General features: G+C 42.9%; 1 protein-coding gene across 10 annotated transcripts in view; it reads right to left on the bottom strand.

Moving 5' to 3' along the window:
• Positions 1 to 20165, bottom strand: part of LOC146406845 (uncharacterized) — a 140999-nt gene that overhangs the window by 18245 nt on the left and 102589 nt on the right. The window contains exons 3-6 of one of the 10 annotated variants that reach the window (XM_084977431.1): positions 17490 to 17599; positions 16740 to 16813; positions 14884 to 14947; positions 6256 to 6388 (exon numbers count right to left, since the gene is read on the bottom strand). The exons of 1 other annotated variant lie outside the window; for it this stretch is intronic. In XM_084977431.1, the coding sequence (XP_084833557.1) occupies positions 14906 to 14947; positions 16740 to 16813; positions 17490 to 17599 (226 nt within the window). In that variant the 3' untranslated portion in view covers positions 6256 to 6388; positions 14884 to 14905. Of the gene's footprint in view, positions 1 to 2526; positions 6389 to 10481; positions 10916 to 14883; positions 14948 to 16739; positions 16814 to 17489; positions 18846 to 20165 lie in introns of those variants that run through there. 8 more of the 10 variants (XM_084977443.1, XM_084977428.1, XR_014816079.1 and 5 more) reach the window with 8 other exon arrangements.

Genomic DNA, 20165 nt, shown 5'->3' with positions numbered 1-20165 from the left:
GAGTGCTGTCTCCCATGTTAAGTGCACCATGCTTCATCCTGCTTGTTTGCGCTTCTTTTTGGCATCTTATCACATATAACTTTCTTTCCAAAGCTATTGATTCAGGGCCGCATTTTTCAGTATTTTTCAGAGTGAGCACTTACATCGTTATTTTATGACTGCTTGAATGACATTGTTATCGGTCGTAAAAAGAGTTTACATGATAATAACGGTGAATGCTAAAATAATAGCAAAATGGTAAAAAACAAAAAAATCACTTGCAGGAGTTCTACCACGTGTCAACAACAGCATGGTTTAGATGCCCCTGCAAAGCCAGGTTGATATTTCTGTTTACCAGCTAAAGTGGCAAGTCATGTGATAAAACTGTAAACAAGTTTACAATGTTCCTTCAGCTCATCAGCTATTAAATTACGTGATTCTTGACAATTTTTTTTTTAATTTGGCATGATTGGTGTAGTTTTATCTTTGTACCTGAATTAATATTTTTTGTAGGGTTTTTTTGTTTGTTTGTTTTGCCATTTCTTGGGCCACTCCTGAGGCATATGGAGGTTCCCCGGCTAGGGGTCCAATCGGAGCTGTAGCCGCCAGCCTACGCCAGAGCCACAGCAACGCAGGATCCGAGCCACGTCTGCAACCTACACCACAGCTCATGGCAAGGCCGGATCGTTAACCCACTAAACAAGGGCAGGGATCAAACCCGCAACCTCATGGTTCCTAGTCAGATTCGTTAACCACTGTGCCACAACGGGAACTCCTGTACCTGAATTAATATTTTATTGATATTTTTGCATCTGTGTTCTCAGGTTAACATACCCCACTGGACGGCCTCTCTAAGGGATGGTAGAGGGAACCAGGAAATGGTTGTTTCATCAAAGTCCACATGGGCCAATGTACAGACTCAGAAGATGGAAGAGACCCACCCTCATCTAGAAGGAGGATTTTGTTTCCTATTGTGGCTACAAGGCAGGGCTCCTAAACTCCACAGAATAAAGATCATTCAAAATGTGGGTCCACCTTTCTGGGAGGTGTGGGGGAGAAATGGTCTGTGCTTAGCTTTGCTTTGGTCTGTGTTTTAGTCACTGCAGCCCAGCAGAGGGGGGTTGAGTCCCTCCCTCTGAGCCCAAGCTACCTACCAGTGAGGCTGCTCTACCTCCATCAGGCACCTCTCCTTGGGTGGTTATAAATAGCAAGTGAACTAACTACAGTCATTCTCAACAGAGGAAAGCAGGCCATCTAGGTTTTAGGGGCCTTATGTGATTTTAAAAAAACATACTATTCTTTCTTAAATGGAAGAGCAAATATGTAGTTACCACTAGAACTGGAAATATACTAGCTTATTTTAAAATAAACTGATTGAAAATGTGAAAAATTCCAGAGAGCATGAGGAAAAAGATAAATAACTCATTACTCCACTATGAAGAAATAAACTTTCTAAAATTGTCATGTGTTTCATTTATCTCCTTTCTTCTGTTGTCTTTATTTTCCCATAACAAATATCACATATAGTATTTTATGATACTTTTTAAAAAATTCTTATTCCAGAGCATTTTTACATATCGCTATATCATAACAACCCCAGAAGCAGTTGTAATGGCTGCTTTTGAAACCAACATTTGGATTGGTTTATTGCTGAACATTTACACGGTTCCAGAAAATGAACATTTTAAGCGTATTATTCTTCAAGTGTACAAAACATTTGGTACTTTTCTATTTATCAAAAATTACGATATTGATTTAAAATTCTAAAATTAAGTAGTTTGCTATATACAAGTTAATACTCATCTTGAATTGCCTCATTTTCTTTTTCTTTTTGTCTTTTTGCTATTTCTTGGGCCGCTCCCGCGGCATATGGAGATTCCCAGGCTAGGGGTCTAATCGGAGCTGTAGCCACCGGCCTACACGCGAGCCACAGCAACGCGGGATCCGAACCGCGTCTGCAACCTACACCACAGGTCACGGCAACGCCGGATAGTTAACCCACTGAGCAAGGGCAGGGATCGAACCCACAACCTCATGGTTCCTAGTCGGATTCGTTAACCACTGCGCCACGACGGGAATTCCTGAATTGCCTCATTTCAAGCTTTAAAGGCCCAACAGTAAAAAAATAACATCCTTGCTCTTAAGAAATATACATTTTATTTTATTTATTTATTTATATAATTTTTGGCCACACCTGTGGCATATGGAGAAGGTTCAGGGCCAGGGATCGAAGCTGAACCACAGCTGCAGCAACACCAGATGCTTAACCTACTGTACCACAGCAGAAATTCTGTGGAATGTACCTTTTAGATCATTTCATACAGTCAAAACTCATTGAATTATACCCTTCAAATGTATGCAATTTATACTACACAAATTAAGTCTAAAATTAATATTTTAAAAACCCCAATGGCTTAAAGTCTCAGTTATTTATTATAGTGCTGGTGGTTAATGAGCTTTAGCTGCTTTAGGCTTCACTCCACTAATCTCAATTGGGTTCACTCATTATCTGTCTGCAGGTTACCTGTCTGGTTTTTTTTGTTGTTGTTTTTTGGGTTTTTTTTTTTTTTTTTTGGCTTCACCCACAGCATGCAAATTCCCTGGGCCAAGGATCAAATCCACATCACATCAGTAACCAGAGCCACAACAGTGACAATGTCAGATCCTTAACCCACTGAGAACTCCTGCAAGTTACCAGTCTACAAGTAAGCTGGGGATCTGCTCTGCTCTCACCTGGCTTGGTAGAGGCCTCTTGTCTGGGAAGCTCTGCTCTAAGTCCCTCAACCTCCTCTTGGGAACAGAGGGCTGCCATAACAAGACAAGACACTGCCTTCTCATGGCAGTGGCAAAGCACAAGAGACACTTAAATTAAAATGCACACGTGCCCTTGAGGAGTAGGCTTGGAACATACACACCATGAATTCTGCTCATTCTCCTGGCAAAGCAAAAGATATGGCTAAGCCCAGATGCAAAGATTCAGCAGGGATAGCTAAAGAAAAGACATTGCCTCATAAATGAGAGAAAATGTAAAGTCACATGGCAGGGTGTGTGGATATTAATGCACTCAATCTCAAGATCCAAGTGGAGATATCAGAGGGACATTTGGAAATACATGTATGGAATTCAAAGTCCTGGCTGAAGAAATCAATGTGAGGGTTGCTGAAATAGGAAAGTGTTTGAGGCTGTATGACTAGATAAATCCCCTGGAAAATGAACGTTGATAGAGATGAGAAGAGATTCAAATTTGGGGAGATGAAGAAAACTGGCAATGGATACTGAAATGGGGAGCCGATGAGGTATAAAGAGTCAAGAGAGTACAATATTCTAGGAGATGAACTCAGAATTGTTTTAATAGGGAAGAATTATCAGTGTGTCAGTCCCTGCTCCATGAATTAAATAAAGATTTTTTTAACTGCTGCCTAATTCTTCCTGAAGAGTCATGTCACTATTGGGTATAACACTGTGCTAAATTAAGGTGCAGTTAGAATCTAATAAAAACTGCCCTGCCACATCCACTCTACCTGAAGACACATAAATGAAACAGTTGAGATTAGCTGAGCCAAGCCTAAGCTAGATCGTTTGCTATATTCATTCGCTAATAGATGTGAAGGTGATTTCCAAGATTTTAGCGAGATCTGTAGCCTAACTATTTATGTAACAAACATTTATTGGGGGCCTAGTTTTGTCACACACTGCTCTAAAGGATAAGGCCACAGCAGAAAGTAAGATAAGTAGGTTTCCAGCTGTCATAGAGTTAACATTTCAGTGGAGGAAACAAAAAACATAGATGACTACACATATAAATTAGCAAGTAATTTCAGATAGCAGTGAGTTTTGTGATGATGATAAAGCAGAATGATGACTAGAGAGTGACTGGGAGAATTACTTTTAATCTTATGGTCAGGTAAGCTTTCTCTGAGAAAGTGATAGTTGGCTAAAATCTGAGTTATTCAAATTAAACACCTGCTTCAGTGAGTTTCATTATAGCTCTTTGACCTTCCACCACTCCTGGGCTGCTGCATAGAAAGAAGAATCTCTCCTTACCTCCTGGCTTCCTCATAGCCCCCTGAGAACAAAATAAAAGGGGAGAGTAAGGATGCCACGGGAGGTATACCAGATGTCAGCTAAACCATGTGACTACAAATCCAATCTCCTCTAGCCAAAGAAGAGCTTTTTTAAGGAACAGGGCCCAGTTAAACATTTTCAAAACACAGAAGGTGTCCTTTGATTCGGCAACTGTATATTCTTTGTGGCGGGAAAAAAAGAAGGTACTAACTTTGCAGAAGGGAAAGTCATGATTGACCTAAAGCCCCTTTGACTGCCACATCCTTCCAGCATTCTGCTATAAGAGAAGTGAAAGGAGATGCTGGGTGATAAATGTGTCCCATCTCCCTGAGACACATCAACAAACTCAGATGGTAGGACTCATTATTGGAATGAAGACATTGGCTCAGAGGAACTAAAGAACTTACCCAAGGTCATCCAGGTAATAAGAAACAAAACCAGAATATGAACCAAGAGTTGGCTGTGTCTAAAGCCCATGTTCTTTCAACTAAATGAACCTGCTCAGCTGCCAAACTGGACATAAGAGAACATAAACCATTAAAAGACACAGGGCAGAACCAATTCATTTGTAAAGTTCTTCTAAGAGGGGAAAAAAAGAGAGAGAGAGGGAGATCAATTATGCCATGCTGTATTTTTAGTGATGGGTAGTGAGAACAGCACACAACAATTTATAGAAAAGGAAAGGAATTTGTATTCCCTGGGGCTGGAAAGTTGTTGGACATTAATAGCAAGAAAATTGTTAGGAAGCTGACAAGAGGTAAAGGAAATGCCCTTGCTTTCTCTCCTGAGAAAACCACACTGTAGGAAAAGTGGAAAAGAACACAGGATTGAAAATCAAAGCAGATTTGGGATAGGAAAAGAAAAGGAAGGGAAGTGGGGGAATATGAGGCCATTTGAAAGAAACAATAGAAATGAAAGAATTTCAGAATAAAAGGAAAAATAAGCTTAGCTGTAGTAAAAGAGCAGGATGGTTAATTAACAAGGGGGATAAAAATGGCCTGCAGATAATATTTATCATCCTTCCCAGTTTTCCTGTGGCTTTATTTGTGCCCATCTGTCAGCTCAATCTTTTCCAAGTGTCTGCTGCCACAAACACAAGCCATTAATTTATTGAAAATATTACTGAAATTAGATTGCTTCTGGCCTTCCTGTTGTTCTGTTTTCAACTTTTTAAAAAATTATTTATCTCCCTGTCTGTTTACGTTTTCCTTTGGCAAGTAGAGGTTATGCCCAGGCTTGGAAACTTAGTTTTCCCAATTCTTAACAAAAAGAAACAGGGGTAACTTTACTGTGTTCAGAAGCACACCCATCTCAATTTGCAAAACAATTTTGCCAAATGTCCTTGACACATGTCCCACCTCCCATGGGGTGAGAAACCTAAACCCAAAATGTTTGACCAAAAAAAACCCAAAGAAAGCAATGGCAATACTATATTTATTTGCATTACAAAAAACATACATATGAGTACCCACTGTAGCGCAGGGAAAATGAATCTGACTAGGAACCATGAGATTTCAGGTTCAATCCCTGGCCTCGCTCAGTGCGTTAAAGATCTGGCATTGCCGTGAGCTGTGGTATAGGTCACAGGCATGGCTCGGTTGTTGTTACTGTGGTGCAGGCTGGCAGCTGTAGCTCTGATTTGACCCCTAGCCTGGGAACCTCCATATGCTGCGGGTGTGGTCCTAAAAAGCAAAAACAAAAAAAAAAACACCGCCACCAACAAAAAAAAAACCATAAATGGGTAGTTCTTATTAGGAACACATCCTGTTTACATTTAAAACAAAAATTAGATGCCCCTAAGAAACAAGTAGATGATATTTTTTAGATTATATACATATTTTATTTCAAAAACAGGTACAAAGAGCCTTTCTATCAACCTTGTCACAGTCTGATATGAGTCACCCCAATTGAAGCCATTATCAAAGGTAGATAATTGTGACATTTTTAATGTTACCTAATAGGATTTGTAATCAGCCATTGAATGTATATCACCAAAGCAGTGACAAAGCAACTTTGCAAAGGACCTGATTGATCTGATTCCTTTAGCTTCCCAAGGTTGCCCCCCAAGAGCAGAGAGGCCACCCAAATCTCCAGTTTGTGGAACTGGTCCAGCCCCAGGAGGGATTTCTGAGGGCTTCTCTTCAGAGAATACCACCCAAGCTGGTTGACTGCAAATGTGAGCTGCTTATTATTTCTCCTTCATTTCCCAGGAAGTTTGGGTGAGAGCCCTGTGCCTCCTGATGGGTGCGATGCCCTGACTCTTCACATCCCCTTCTCATGCTGAGCAACTTTTTAACTGGAGAATCACAGCAGTTCTTCACCTCCTGGTTCACTTGCTGGCAGTCTGGAGTGAAGACAGAAGGGGAGAGATGAAGAGACTGAAGAACCAAGCAGCTTCTGGAGGTTTTGAAGGAAGTAAAACCTGGGGGGGGGGGAAGGCTCTGCAGGGCCCTCCCAGATACAAATCCTCTGCCCCCCTCCCCTCCTTGACCCCATTTCCTGTTTATAGAAAACAGGCATCATTCAGTTTTCTAGACCTTGCAAAGTTCTAAAGGGCAGATTCAAACAGTTGCTAATCAGGAAGTGAAGAAATGCAACAATAGGAGTTCCCACTGCGGCTTAGTGGTAATGAACACAACTAGTATCCATGAGGATGCAGGTTCGACCCCTGGCCCTGCTCAGTGGGTTAAGGATCCAGTGTTGCTGTGAGCTGTAGTGTAGGTCACAGATGTGGCTTGGATCTGGCGTTGCTGTGGCTGTGGAGTGGCTGCAGTTCTGATTCTAACCCTATCCTGGGAACTTCCTTATGCCACAGGTCCTGCCCTAAACAAGAGCACCACTCATAAAACAGAGCTCTAGTTCCTCCTAAAGGAACTAGATACATAATATCTTTGAGCTCTTCTGCAGTAACTAAGGCCCCATCCAGGCTGGGGTAAATTCAGGCTGAGCACAAAGGCTGAGCACAAGATTCCCAGAGCCCCACCCTTTTTCCTCACCACCAACCAATCAGAAGAAAGTCACACCCCTGTAGCCCTCACCCTTTTGCCTATAAAGATTTCTCCATCAGGGAGTTTTAGGTGCTTGAGCACAAGCCGCCCATTCTCCTCACATGGCTCTGCAGTAAAACTTTCTCCATGTTGGTTTGTTTGGCCTCATTGTGTGTCAGGTGATAGGTTCCCAGGAGGATGGAGACAGACCCCCACCCCCCAAAGGTAGCCGTTGACCTTGGAGACCTGCCACAGACAGGGGTACAGCCCAGCACAAGATCTACACACTTTCCGGGAATGTGGAGTATAGATTAACTACCTACAAGGATTAACTGCCCTCTGTCACTGGACTCAACCACCTACCCCTCCCTTGACCTTCCTCTCCTTCTTCATCGTTCCTGCCACATGTTTCCGCCGTGAACTCCAGCCACAGTTTCCCACCAGAGATCCTTTATAAGCTTAGCACCTCCTCACAGTCAGGGCTGGCACCACCATAGGGAGCTCAGCCTATGCCCCGTCCCCCCACCAATGCCTTAATAAATCTCTTTTGCTTTACCAACTAGGCCTTGCAGGTTCTTCTCTTGGCAAACCTAACATCAGGCACATGAACTTGAATTTGGTAACAAAATGGAAAAAATTATTTTTCCTTCTACCCATGTTAGGTTCATTGGCTTGCACCAAACTGATAAAAGACAGATTAGCAAGAGAAGACAAAAACAAAAAATATTTAACTACATGTCTACATATTTGCATGGGGATTTTGAAACTGAACACAGCCCTGTGGGGCTCCTGGGGGCAAAAGCATTTCTGGTCCCCCATTTCTTGTTCTTGGGAAATGGGCCTCATTCAGCCACCATGACCTTCCCTTCCCTGAGTTCCTAGGGACAGGTTTAGACAGTTGCTGATCAGGGAAGGGAAGCAAAGACAAGGGAGGAACAGTCAAGGACAGTTTAATTGCACCCTAAACGCAATCACCCTTAAGCTAAAATTAGGCACTCTGAGCACAATTGCCTGTCAGTTAAAGATTATTAGCACATGATGTTTTTCAAGAACTTTCCTAATTTATTCTAATCTCTGATCAATATGCCCTTTGCGCAAGTACGATTATTCTAGGCAATAACGCAAAAGACCACCATCATGATCATACTGAGATCTCCTGAGTCCAGCTTTGATGACTAAGATTTCCCCCTAAAGAAAGAATGAATGTTTATCCTGCCGACCTGAAAGTTGAGAGTTAGGTTTTATTGGGGATGAAATTAGGACTTAAACCTGGGAGACAGCATCTTAGAGAGCCCCAAGAAACTTTTCTGAGGCAGTCAGGGAGGAGATAGGATTTATGAATTTTTGCAACAAAGGGCAGGGAGCAGGAACAAAAGAGGCCTGAGCTTACTGAAATCATTCCTTTGATATGCACATCAGCTAGGGCCAGTATCCTGAGTTTTCATAGCCTTCGGGACTCATCGGCTCTCACCCTTGGAGGTGACTGCATTTACAGTTGACTGTGACATTGTTTATACTTAACGACAGACTGGGCTGAAATACCACCCAAGGAGGCAAAGGGTAATATCAGGATATGATAAGGGAGAGGGGGTGGTGCATGCAGCATACACACATTTTACAAAAGTTTGTTGCTGATTTTATGAAACTTACTACCAGTCACAAGGAGCAGCCATCACCAGGAAGGATTTTAATGTTTTTCTAGATATGAGGAGATGCAAGAATTGGGCACATAAAATCTTCTCCTAAAAATATCTGACTATCTGAAGGCCTGTTCTTCCAGTTTTCCCAGAACACAGAGTGCCTCACTCCTGGTCTCCACCCTAAGCTCCACGCAGGGGGTGCTGCGGGTTGGTAGCTGCAGTGGCTCATGTTTTACCCCATGTAAGAGGCTGATGGCAAGTGCCAAACTTCAGTTCACAATCCCAATCCTGATTCCTACCTGAAAATCTGGTTTTTTTCCCCCCTTTTACTATAAAACTCCACACAATTCTTTCCAAGGGGTGGGGCTGTGGGGAAACAATTTTTAAGGCATTAGCCTGCTGTGGCCCTCCCTTTAACTAGCAAAGCAAGAAAGCTATTTTTTTCTCCTTTACCCAAAACTCTGTCTCTGTGTTTCAATTCGGCATCAGCAGACAAAGGCCGAATTTCAACAGTTTCCCAAAGAAATGACACTCAAGGAAGCAGCCTGATTGATAGGGATGGAGTAGGCACAGGTAGTTTTAGAAGTCCCAGTAGAGGATCATAGATACAGAGGGAAACCTAGGGGACTTTGGGAGGTTACTGTAAGTTAATAAATTGCTCAAAAAAGCCATCAGAATAAGGCAGGCTTGCTTGACTAGTGGAGGTGCAAGAATTGCCTCAAGTGGGGGATGGGATGAGGCAGTGCAACCAGATTCAGACCAAGGGCAGGAGCCTGAGGACCGCCCTTCTGCTAATTTGAATACACAACTTATGGGATACTAAGAAGGACCTACTACTCCCAGAAAGGAAGAGGAGGGCTTTTCCAACCCCCACTCCCCTTGGATGATAAAACTATATCCCACTGGATCCTTGGGGCAGAGCCTACTTGCCTGCATATCTGCACCTCTCCCAAGTCTCCTATCCTAATAAATCTATTTCTTGCCTATCACTTTATCTCTCGCTGAGTTCCTTCTGTGCATGAGACATGAAGAACCTGAACCTCAGTGAGTCCAAACACACAGGGTGAGTGATCCTAATTTAAAACCGTGGGTTTAAGTCCCAATCTGGGTTTAGGCTGGGTTCAGGTCCAGGCACGTGGGTTCAAGTCCCAATCTATGTCCTGCCTCGGTTCAAGCCATTAATACTGTCAGTTTCACCATCACTGAGGTTTATATATCACCTTAGCCTAATCGAAGAAAAATGAATTTGGACCTTCTGGGTGGGGGAAGCAAGTTATGGAAGGTGACAAGGAAAAGTATGGTAAATAAGGATTGTTTAGTAGGATGAGGTATGCAGAATTCTACTTGCAGGGCGTTCAGAATCCTCCTCTGGTGGAGGGGGAAACATCTTTACAAATGGAAATTTCCTTTACCAAAGGGTAAGCTCCATAAGTTATGAAAAGATAACTTGTGTCTGGTTTTTTTGTTTTTTGGATTTTTTGCTTTTTGGGGTGCCCCCGTGGCACATAGAGGTCCCCAGGCTAGGGGTTGAATCGGAGCTGTAGCTGCTGCCCTAGACCACAGACACAGCAACGTGAGATCCAAGCCACATTTGCAACCTACACCACAGCTCACAGCCATACTAAATCCTTAACTTACTGAGTGAGGCCAGGGATCAAACTTGTGCCCTCATGGATGCTAGTCAGATTTGTTTCTGCTGAGCCACGACAGGAACTCCTTATGTCTGTTTTTGGAACTTTCCCTGCATTTACTTGTTCTTAATGGCTTTTAACTCAAAATAGTCCAATATCAAAGAGGGACATTTGACTTGTAATATTCTTTTTTTTTTTTATTACTCAAATGAGCTTATCACATCTGTAGTTGTATAATGATCATAACAATCTGATTTCACAGGATTTCCATCCCACAGCCCAAGCACATTCCCCCACCCCCCAAACTGTCTCCTCCAGAGACCATAAGTTTTTCAATGTCTGTGAGTCAGCATCTGTTCTGCAAAGAAGTTCCGTCTGTCCTTTTTTCAAATTCTACATGTCAGTGAAAGCATTTGATGTTGGTGTCTCATTGTATGGCTGACTTCACTTAGCATGACAGTTTCTAGGTCCATCCATGTTGCTAAAAATGCTGGTATTTCGTTCTTTTTGATGGCTGCGTAATATTCCATTGTGTATATGTACCACATCTTCTGGATCCACTCCTCTGTCAATGGACATTTAGGTTGTTTCCAAAATGAAGTGGTAGAAAGTCCTGCAGGGGAGGAAAAATAATTGTCCCTCTACCCTTCTGAAACCATATATCTCAAATTAGGACTCAAACCCACCATCCTTTAATTAGATGCTCTTGTAAAAAACAAATGATTAATAGGAAAAAAAAAACAAAACCAGGAGTTTAATATGCCTCCTGTATATGCAGGAGATATCCAGGAAAACTAAGTATGTTTCTGAAATGGCTCAAGTCACCAATTTAAATACCATTCTAGAAAGTGAGAAAAGAGAGATGTGGAGTGGTGGAGGAAGGCCTAGTAGTAGGAGGTGACCTAGAAAAGCAGAGTAACAAGTAACAAGGTCATGGTTGTTATGCAGATCAAAGTCTTTGCCATCTCTGTTGATAAGAGCTGCTTGAGATTTAGTCCTCCTCTTCCTGGTCTGGAGAGACACCCTTTACAAATGGAGATTTCCCTCAAAAATGTAAATGTCTCTCAAAAGAGGGTAATTTCTACTCAGATTTCAGAGCGGCTCCTATGTCTTCTGTTTTTTAAAAAAAACTAGCAGCCCCAAATAATCCTTCTGCCAAAGAGGCATATTTTGGGGTGGCAAATCCTGCTCCCCTTCAGTAGCTCTTGTTATAAAGTGCAGGTTCAGGTACTTGACACACAGTGAGGCCTGACAAACTGAAACATCAGAGTTTGGAGCAGATAAATGTTTATTGAAGGGCCAATCAAGGAGAACTGGTGGCTTATGCTCAAAATCTCCATATTCTCTGATGGTTTTGGGGGAGAAGTTTTTACAGGCAAAATTTGGGATGAGGGCTGCAGGGGGTGTGACTTTTTTCTGATTGGTTGGTGGTGAAGTAACAGGGCGGGGCACCAGGAATCTTGCGCTCAACCTGAAGCTATGCTCCTCCCCCTGGGTGGGGCCTCAGTTCTTGCAGAACTCAAAGACTGTGTCAGAATATTATGTATATCCCTGGAGGAGGAAGAAGGACTGTCTTGTTACTGAACTATTGTTTCGTCCCTGCTTTTCCTTTGTTTCTGCATTCCCTTACTTCCCTTAAGATCCCTATTACTGAGACATGTTCAAGGCCAGGCATTGTGGCCAGGCTTCCATCACAAAAAGTCTTGGCCCAAAAATGGCTTGTCTTACATCAAGGAAGCCATGACTGGTTCTTTCTCCAGGGACCCCTACTGCATCTGTTTACACCTCTTTGTATCTGGAAGAGAAGGATGACTCTTAATCACAAAAGACTCATCAAGACACTGACTTAAACTTGTATAACAAAACTGATTTTTTCACCATACTTCTCCTGGCCATCTTCCATAACTCACTCCCCATGTGGAGAGTTGATACTTAAACCCAAGTTCTAATCACCTCTTTAAGTAACTCCTCTGGGTACACCCACATGTTATTTGTCGCAGGTACATGGTGATAAACTTCTGTGTTTTGTTTTGTTTTTTCTTTTGTTATCTGCCTTTTGCTGTAGAGCCCCAGTTGAGAAACTACAAAGGTACGTCAGAAACCAAAATCTGCTCACTAAGTAAAACAAAATAGATAGATGAGTTTATTGGGAGAGTTTGGACTTGCAAGCTGGGAAACTCAAGGCTCTGTATAGGAGAAATGAGTTCCAAGTTACTCACGTCTAGAGGTTTTTTACGAGGTAAACGAAAAGTTATTTGGCTTTTTCAGTTGGTTGGTTGCCTAGTGATCTTATTTGGTTCAGGGTAGCTGAGTCAGGGGACTAAGGAAGTCCAAAGATGGCACGAATAGACTTGGAGTTTGAGGATTGATTGGCTGAATGAAAATGAAATTGAAACACCTCTGATTCAAACCCAGCCAAAACCCTGACTGGGACTTGAACCCATGATTTTTTTTTTTTTTTGTCTTTTGTCTTTTTGCCATTTCTTGGTCCTCTTCCGCAGCATGTGGAGGTTCCCAGGCTAGGGGTCAAATCAGAGCTGTAGCCGCTGGCGTATGCCAGAGCCACAGCAACACGGGATCCAAGCTGAGTCTGCAACCTACCCCACAGCTCACGGCAATGCCGGATCCTTAGCCCCCTGAGCAAGGCCAGGGATCGAACCTGCAACCTCATGGTTCCTAGTCAGATTCGTTAACCATTGAGCCACGACGGGAACTCTGAACCCATGATTTTTTAATTAGAATTTCTCACCTGGTATCTGGACTTAGTGAGGCTCAGGTTCTTTGTGTCTCAGTGCAGAAGGAATTCAGTGAGAGACAGTGATAGGCAAGAAACAGATTTATTAAGCTAAGATGCTTGTGAGGGATACAAGCAGGCAGACAAGATGTCTCTGCCCAAGGATTATGTGGGCTACATTTTTATAATCCAAGGAAAGTGAGGAAGGAGAAAAAACCAACTTCTTCCTTATTTGACTCAATGTCAGGCTTATAGCACTACGTCCTCCTTCATATTGGTTAAGAGAGGATTTGACCCAAGAGGTCACTAGTGCTGTTGTGCTTATTCAAATCAGCAGAAGGATGGTAGCATATGCCAAAAATATGTGGAAGCATCTCAGGTTTCCATATAACAAAGGTCTCCTACCTTGGAATGTCATCTTTCCCTTAAATTCCTGTCCTTGGTCCTAAGATCATTTTCTTGCTGAGCTTGAATACAGACTTCATTTTATTTTTCACTTAATGACCTGAGGCATAGCTCATGCTTTTATTTACAGTTTTATAGTTAAACAGGCCTGCTTTATTCCAGGACATTTCTTGTGCAATTATTAACGAACAGTGTTCTCCCAAAGTTCTCTAGGTTTCCTTCTCAGTCTATGGTCTCCTACTGGAACTTCTACAACTACTTGTGTTACTATCTTACTCTATCCCTAGCAAATATACCATGTTTCTGGTCCAGCGGAGCATTTTATAGAGGCACAAAAGCTAAGTTTCCATTTGTTGACATGGCACCCCAGGCAGGAGTAGCTCCATCCTGGATCTAGACATTTAGTTCAAAGATAGAAGGGGAAAAAAATTTTCCTCCTCTACAGAACCAAAAGAAATAAGATTAATTTCTAAGATGCAATAACCATTACTCCAGGCTCAGTTTTACTACTGTCTTTACAGAGAAAAATCCCCCCAAGATGGATTTAGCATATTAAAAACCCTTTTTCATATTTCCCTGGTGGCTCAGTGAGTTAAGGATCTGGGATTGTCACTGCCGTGGTGTTAGTTCAATCCCTGGCCTGGCGAGCCAATCCCTTCTGCATGCTGTTGGTGTAGCCAAAAACCAACCCCCCCCCCAAAAAAAAGCCCTTAGTTCATGATGGTTACTGCCTGATATCTGTCCTGAGGAGGCTTTGGGAACTGGCCTGAGATTATCAGCTTGGGGTCCACAGGGTGACCCTAGAGTCAGACACAGGTCCAAATTTTGAGAGGCCTCTGATGGACTTTGCTAGAGAAAGAATTTTGAGTTGAGCCAAAGAAAGACATCCATTCAACAGGAATACCAGAAAGCATTCTCAGGGTCTGGCACCAATCCTTTCTGACGGAACCCAGGTCTCAACTTCACTGTACATTAGGATCCACCAGGGAGTGTTTATAAAATGTCTACACCCACCCAAGAGGAACTAATCTGAATATCCAGAGGAGGGGCCAAGACACTCCAAATTTTTGGCTCCCCAGGTGTCAGCTCTAGGAGAACACTGTGGCATCAGTTAGACCCCTTGGAGGAGGATGGGGTGCCCTCCTTTGAGTTCTAAGCATTCTCCCTCAAGTGGGCTGAGTTAGGGTTATAGATGTGCTGATAAATAAGGTACCGCTCCTAAGTTTGTTGAATATAGTGTATCTAATACACAGGAAATCATTGCTGCAAGGGTAAGATGATAAAATTTTCTTTGTTTAGTAAAAGGGAAATAGGCAGCTGACTCTTCAGCCCCCCTTTTAGGATGTTTCCTTGAAAACATAATAGCTCCAATAATAGGCCTGACCTTTTGATTTTACAATGCAAGGTCACAGCCTTCTGAACTTGGCACTGAAAACACATACCTTGGAGATGAGCTCAGGTGTCTCAGGAGCACAGAATACTGACACCAGTTCTGTTCATTTGTCTCTGGAAGAGATAAGACAGGTGTTACTTGTTCTTTCTTCTACTCTACTGTATAAATTGTGTGGAATTCTGTGCATACTTAACTTGTCTCTTGCAGACTGCCTGCCAGCATGCAATCTGAAATGCATTCTCAAGAATAAAATCATTGGACTTCCCTGGTGGCCTAGTGGTTAAAGATTCATTCTTGTCAGTGCTATGGTGTAGGTTTGATCCCTGGCCCAGAAACTTCCATATGCTCCGGATGCAGGAAAAAAAAAAAAAAAAAAAGGAAAAGAAAAAGAAATCATGTTCTCTATCTTCTGTTGGTATAAAGGGGTACATTTTGGGCAGGGATTTTTTGCTTCCCAGTACTCAGGATGGGAGGGGCAGTTACAGGAGTGGGAAGTAGAGAGCAAAGGATGAAGTGAGGGTCAGATTCCATGGACCAGGACAAACCTAAAGGCATAGACCTAGTTGGAAAAGTCAGTGACCAGAGCCAGCTGTGCCCCCCTCCCCCATTTCTTGGCTTTCTTTCTCTCCCCTGAGCCCCCATGTTCTTTGATGCTGGGCAGGCTGCCACCTCTATCTTGTCCCTGGTTTCTGGAGCCTAGCGGCTCCCTGAGCAAGAAACTGGAGATGCCTTTGTCCTCCTGGGACTCTCAAGACAAGGTTGTAGCATTTCCTGAAGCCCAGTTCAAGAGGGGTACGAGGAAGAGTAGTGAGTGATAAGACAGGCAGTTAGTTGGGCCTGTGGACCAGACGAGTGATCAGAATGGTGACAGAAATTAGAAGGAATGTGAGACAAGAGGTAATAGCAGTAGGAACTGGCAATTGGTTAGGGATGAGGAGAAGAAAGACTCAGATCAAGACTCTCAAGTTTCAGAGAGGGATGACTAGACAGGACGACCACTGAGCTATGGACAGATCAGGAAGTCAGGGGAAAGAGAAGGGGGCTGGGACTGGGGTAGATCTCATTGGAAATTAGTTTAGTTTTAAATTTAATGAATTCAAGGAGTTCCGACTGTGGCCCAGCAGTAACAAACACGGAGTATCCATGGGGACCTGGGTTCCATCCCTGGCCTCGCTCAGTGGATTAAGGATCTGGTGTTGCCATGAGCTGTGGTGTAGGTCAGCAGCTGCACCTCGAATTCAACCCCTAGCCTGGGAACTTTCATACCCTGCAGGTGTGGCCCTAAAAAGACAAAACAAACAAAAATAATGAATTCAAAACGTCTAGATAAGACATCAGGCTGAATATATTCTGAAGCAAGTAAAAAAATGTTTGACATGCTCAGGAGATGTTGAATTTTTGTTTAGTTTTGTTTTGGCTGTACCCACAACATATGGAAGTTCTTGGGCCAGGGATTGAACCTGCACCACAGTTGTGGCCTGCACCACAGGTGGGGTAACACTGGATCCTTAAACCACAGCCCCACATGGGAACTTCCAGGAGAAGTTAAATTTTCAAATTCATTCCATGTGTGTTGAAGCGGGGGACTGAAGAGTAGAAACAAGGGAGGGGATCAAATATGCAAATGGAGAATGGAAAATCTTACAATCTTTTATAAGTTTAGTGTATTAATTTCCTAGGGCTGCCATAGCAAAATGTGATAAACAGAATGGCTTGAAACAACAGACACTGATTATTTCACAGTTCTAGGGACTAGAAGTCCAAAACTATGGTGTCAGTAGGGCCATGCTCCCTCTGAGACCGGGAGAAAAGGAAAAGACATCTTCCTTATCTTTGCTGCTTCTGTTGATGGCCATTGATCCCAGGAATTCCCTGGTTTGCAGCTGCATCATTGCTCCTATTTACCTCCATCACCGAGTCACCATCTTCTCCCTCTGTGTCTCTGTTTCTTCTTCTTCTTTGCTTTTTTAGGGCCACACCTGCAGCATATGGAGGTTCCCAGGATAGGGGTCAAATCAGAGCTACAGCCACTGGCCTACACCACAGCCACAACATAGGATCTGAGCCAAGTCTACGACCTACACCACAGCTCACCTCATGGCAACGCCAGATCCTTAACCCACTGAGCGAGGCCAGGGATCAAAACCACAAGCTCATGGTTCCTAGTTGGTTTTGTTTCTGCTACACCATGACAGGAACTCCTCTGTTTCTTTTCTTATAAGGACGCTAGTCATATTGGAATTGGGGTTTAATGGTTTCGCCTTAACTTGATCCCATCTGCAAAGCCCCTATTCTATAGAAGGTCGCATTTATAGGTACCGGGGGTGAGGGCTTCACACATCTTCTGGGAGGGGGACACAATTCAACCTCTAACAATTGACAATCTCAAAGAAGCAGTAAGTGATTGGCATCTATGCTTTTAAGGAGGCTGGGATTGAGACATGATCATTTGTGAAAGTTATGAATGAAAATTTCTGTAAAGTGGTGGTGATGGAAGCCAGCTTTCAAGAGCTAAGCAGTAAAGCAAACAGGCAGTGAGTAGAGCCTGCAGTTTAGAATGTCACTGGGGCAGTCTAGAATTTAGTGGGGCAGCATGAGGAAACTAGTCTTTACTGCTTAATGCCACCATGGCCTGGATCACAGAAACTCCCTTACCTGGATCCCTTCCACAGTGGTCTCTCATCTTCCAGTTCAGAGTCTGTGCACTTCTTGGGGCCACCACCAACATCCCATTTCCTGTCTGAAGGATAACTTGGCTTGTCTTCCTGGCAGAGATAACGGACATGCCAGTGGATGATAAGCCCAGGGACCCAGCCACCTCCCCTTTCCTGGCATCCTTCTGGTGACTCACTGCTGTAGTATTCTCAAAGAAAGCAGGAAGATTTTCCCAAGATTAGTAATTAGATTACTAAGGTTTATGAGAACTCTGTAACTGAAGGTACACACTTTTAAACAGTAGAAGAATTTAACTCCCCAGTTCCTAAAGAATATATAAGAAGAGCTGATCAGATGTGTGAGTTTAAGTGGGAAGCTTTAGGAAGTGACCCAAGACCCAGATCAGCAAAAGTGAATTAGGACACACTGGCAGACCCGCCCAAGCCTGAGGACTCAGGCAGCAACAGAATCCAGGCAAAGAGGCCAGGACCAGTGCCCACAAGTGTAGTATAGATTTGCTCCACAAAGGACTTCTTTCTAACCTTAGAGGACAGATTATAGATGGAATATAGTCTGTGCTCTGTCCTGGTTATACACTTTTAATTCTAAAAACAGTCCCGCTAATACACTAGCCCAAAACTATGTGCTTATTCTCTCCAGGTAACATGAACGGGTTTTAACAAGGAACACATATGGGCTGTATGCAGAGGACTTAAAAGTGATGAGCTTTGAGCTGGGCTAATCCCTGCAGACCTATAGGCACTGAAGGGTCCAGAATAAACTGCTGTGGCATGAAATACTATTTTGAGCTGAAGATATCTGCGTTCCTTAAATCCTGTATCTGCCTAAAAACAGAGCCTCCCCAAAGAACTCAATTGTCATAAATCCCCTCTCCAGAGCACTCCAATCCTTTCTTGGAAAGGAGAAATTGGCGCCATACCCCAAAAGACATTGCCACAAAGCTATCATATCACCCATACATTCTCCTAAGTCCTATTTGTCACCTGTTTTCTCTCAGGGCCCTTATCTCCCATCCCCCAAGAAGTCATACATTCTCCCAAAAGCGCCTACCTCCCCCCCCCCCTTATTCCCTGTTAAGAGGCTATATAGGCCCCAAATTCTAATCGCCGCCTTGAGTCACATTTGTCTCTGAACTTGTGTGCATAAATGTACATAATTAAATCTTTGCGTATGTGATTAAGTTAATGATCTAAAGATGGGGGGACTATCCTGGGTTAGCCACATAAGTACTGAAAGTCACATGTCCCTAAAAGAGGCTGACAGAAGGAGATTTGACAATACAGGGGGAAGAAAGTGGGGTGAGGGTGGCAGCAGACATTGGAATGATTGCAGCATCTGAAAGAAAGAAGAGGCAAGGAATGAGTTCTTCCCTGGAGCCCTGCTAACACCTTGATTTTGATCCCACAGGACTCAATTCAAACTTATGTTCTGCAAACTGTACAAAAAATAAGTTCGTGTTGTTTTATTTTATTTATTTATTTTTTTACTTTTTAGAGCCACACCTGCGGCATATGGAGGTTCCCAGGCTAGGGGTTTAATCGGAGCTACAGCTGCTGGCCTACACCACAGCCACAGCAATGCCGGATCCTTAACCCACTGAGCGAGGCCAGGGATCGAAACCACAATCTCATGGTTCCTAGTCGGATTCGTTTCCGCTGCACCACAATGGGAACTCCAGTATCTGTTGTTTTAAATCACTACAATTGTGGTACATTTTTACCATAGCAATAGGAAACTAAGACACAAAGCAGCCTCATACTTAGAGGCCCACACAATCATCCCACATGCAGCTCAGGCTCTCCTATATGAGTGCCCTTGACCTTGCTTATTTGGGTTCAAGGCCAAAAATTTCTGGTGCTCCCACTCTTGCTCTGGTGGAGTCCTCTCCTCCTTCTTTTTCTTGTCTCTTTCTGGACCCACTCCATCCATCCTTCATCCTTTCCAAATGTAACAGATGAGAAAACCTCTGTCTCTGTTACTAGAGAATGAGGATAGCAGAATATGGACAAGGGAGAGGCAGAGCAAGATGTCTTTAGGATGGTGATGAACCCAGAGTGTGGGGTGTTACTAGTAACTAAAGCGTTGCTGATATGTTCTGACACGTTTGTGAAATGTTGACAGGTTCGCTGTATCAGTTAATATAGTAAGTGCTCTATCTTATAATATTCATAAATAGGAGTGCCATTTAGACGTTGCTGGGATGTCTTCTAAAAGAACTGTGATTTTTCAGATTTTTGGAAAAGATTCTCCCAAATTTCCAGGTTAAAAAAATAAATAATTGAAGAGGAAAAGAGAAGTAACCAGCTACCTAACTTTTTGGTCTCTATTTACATCTTCCGACTTCATAGGGTTGCATAGAACTATCAAGAGTGAACATCTTAGATAGGTGCCTGGCCCATATTAGCACCAATTAAATGTTAGATATTATTATTGTTATTATTTTTTCTCTGATCATTCTGAATTAGTTAAGTAATTACCTTCTCTTAAAAAGAACCTTCAGGATTGTTAAAAAATCAAAAGGAAATGCACAAAGGCCTAACTGGGCTCTGCTATTCCTGCTTCAAGTATACAACTTTTTACACATACAACTGCATTAAAATGAGATTTTCCTTCCTTTTTCTCTCATCTGCCAAAGAACAAATGAAATAAATCTGT

The sequence above is a fragment of the Sus scrofa genome, chromosome 1 (genome assembly GCF_054392235.1).
Source record: "Sus scrofa isolate SSC_HxYL_T2T_F1_AM1 chromosome 1, Sscrofa_HxYL_maternal_Yorkshire_Landrace_v2.0, whole genome shotgun sequence".
NCBI classification, from domain to species: domain Eukaryota; kingdom Metazoa; phylum Chordata; class Mammalia; order Artiodactyla; family Suidae; genus Sus; species Sus scrofa.
Note: the sequence above shows the minus strand (reverse complement) of the source record. Positions and strands in the feature narration are given on the sequence as shown.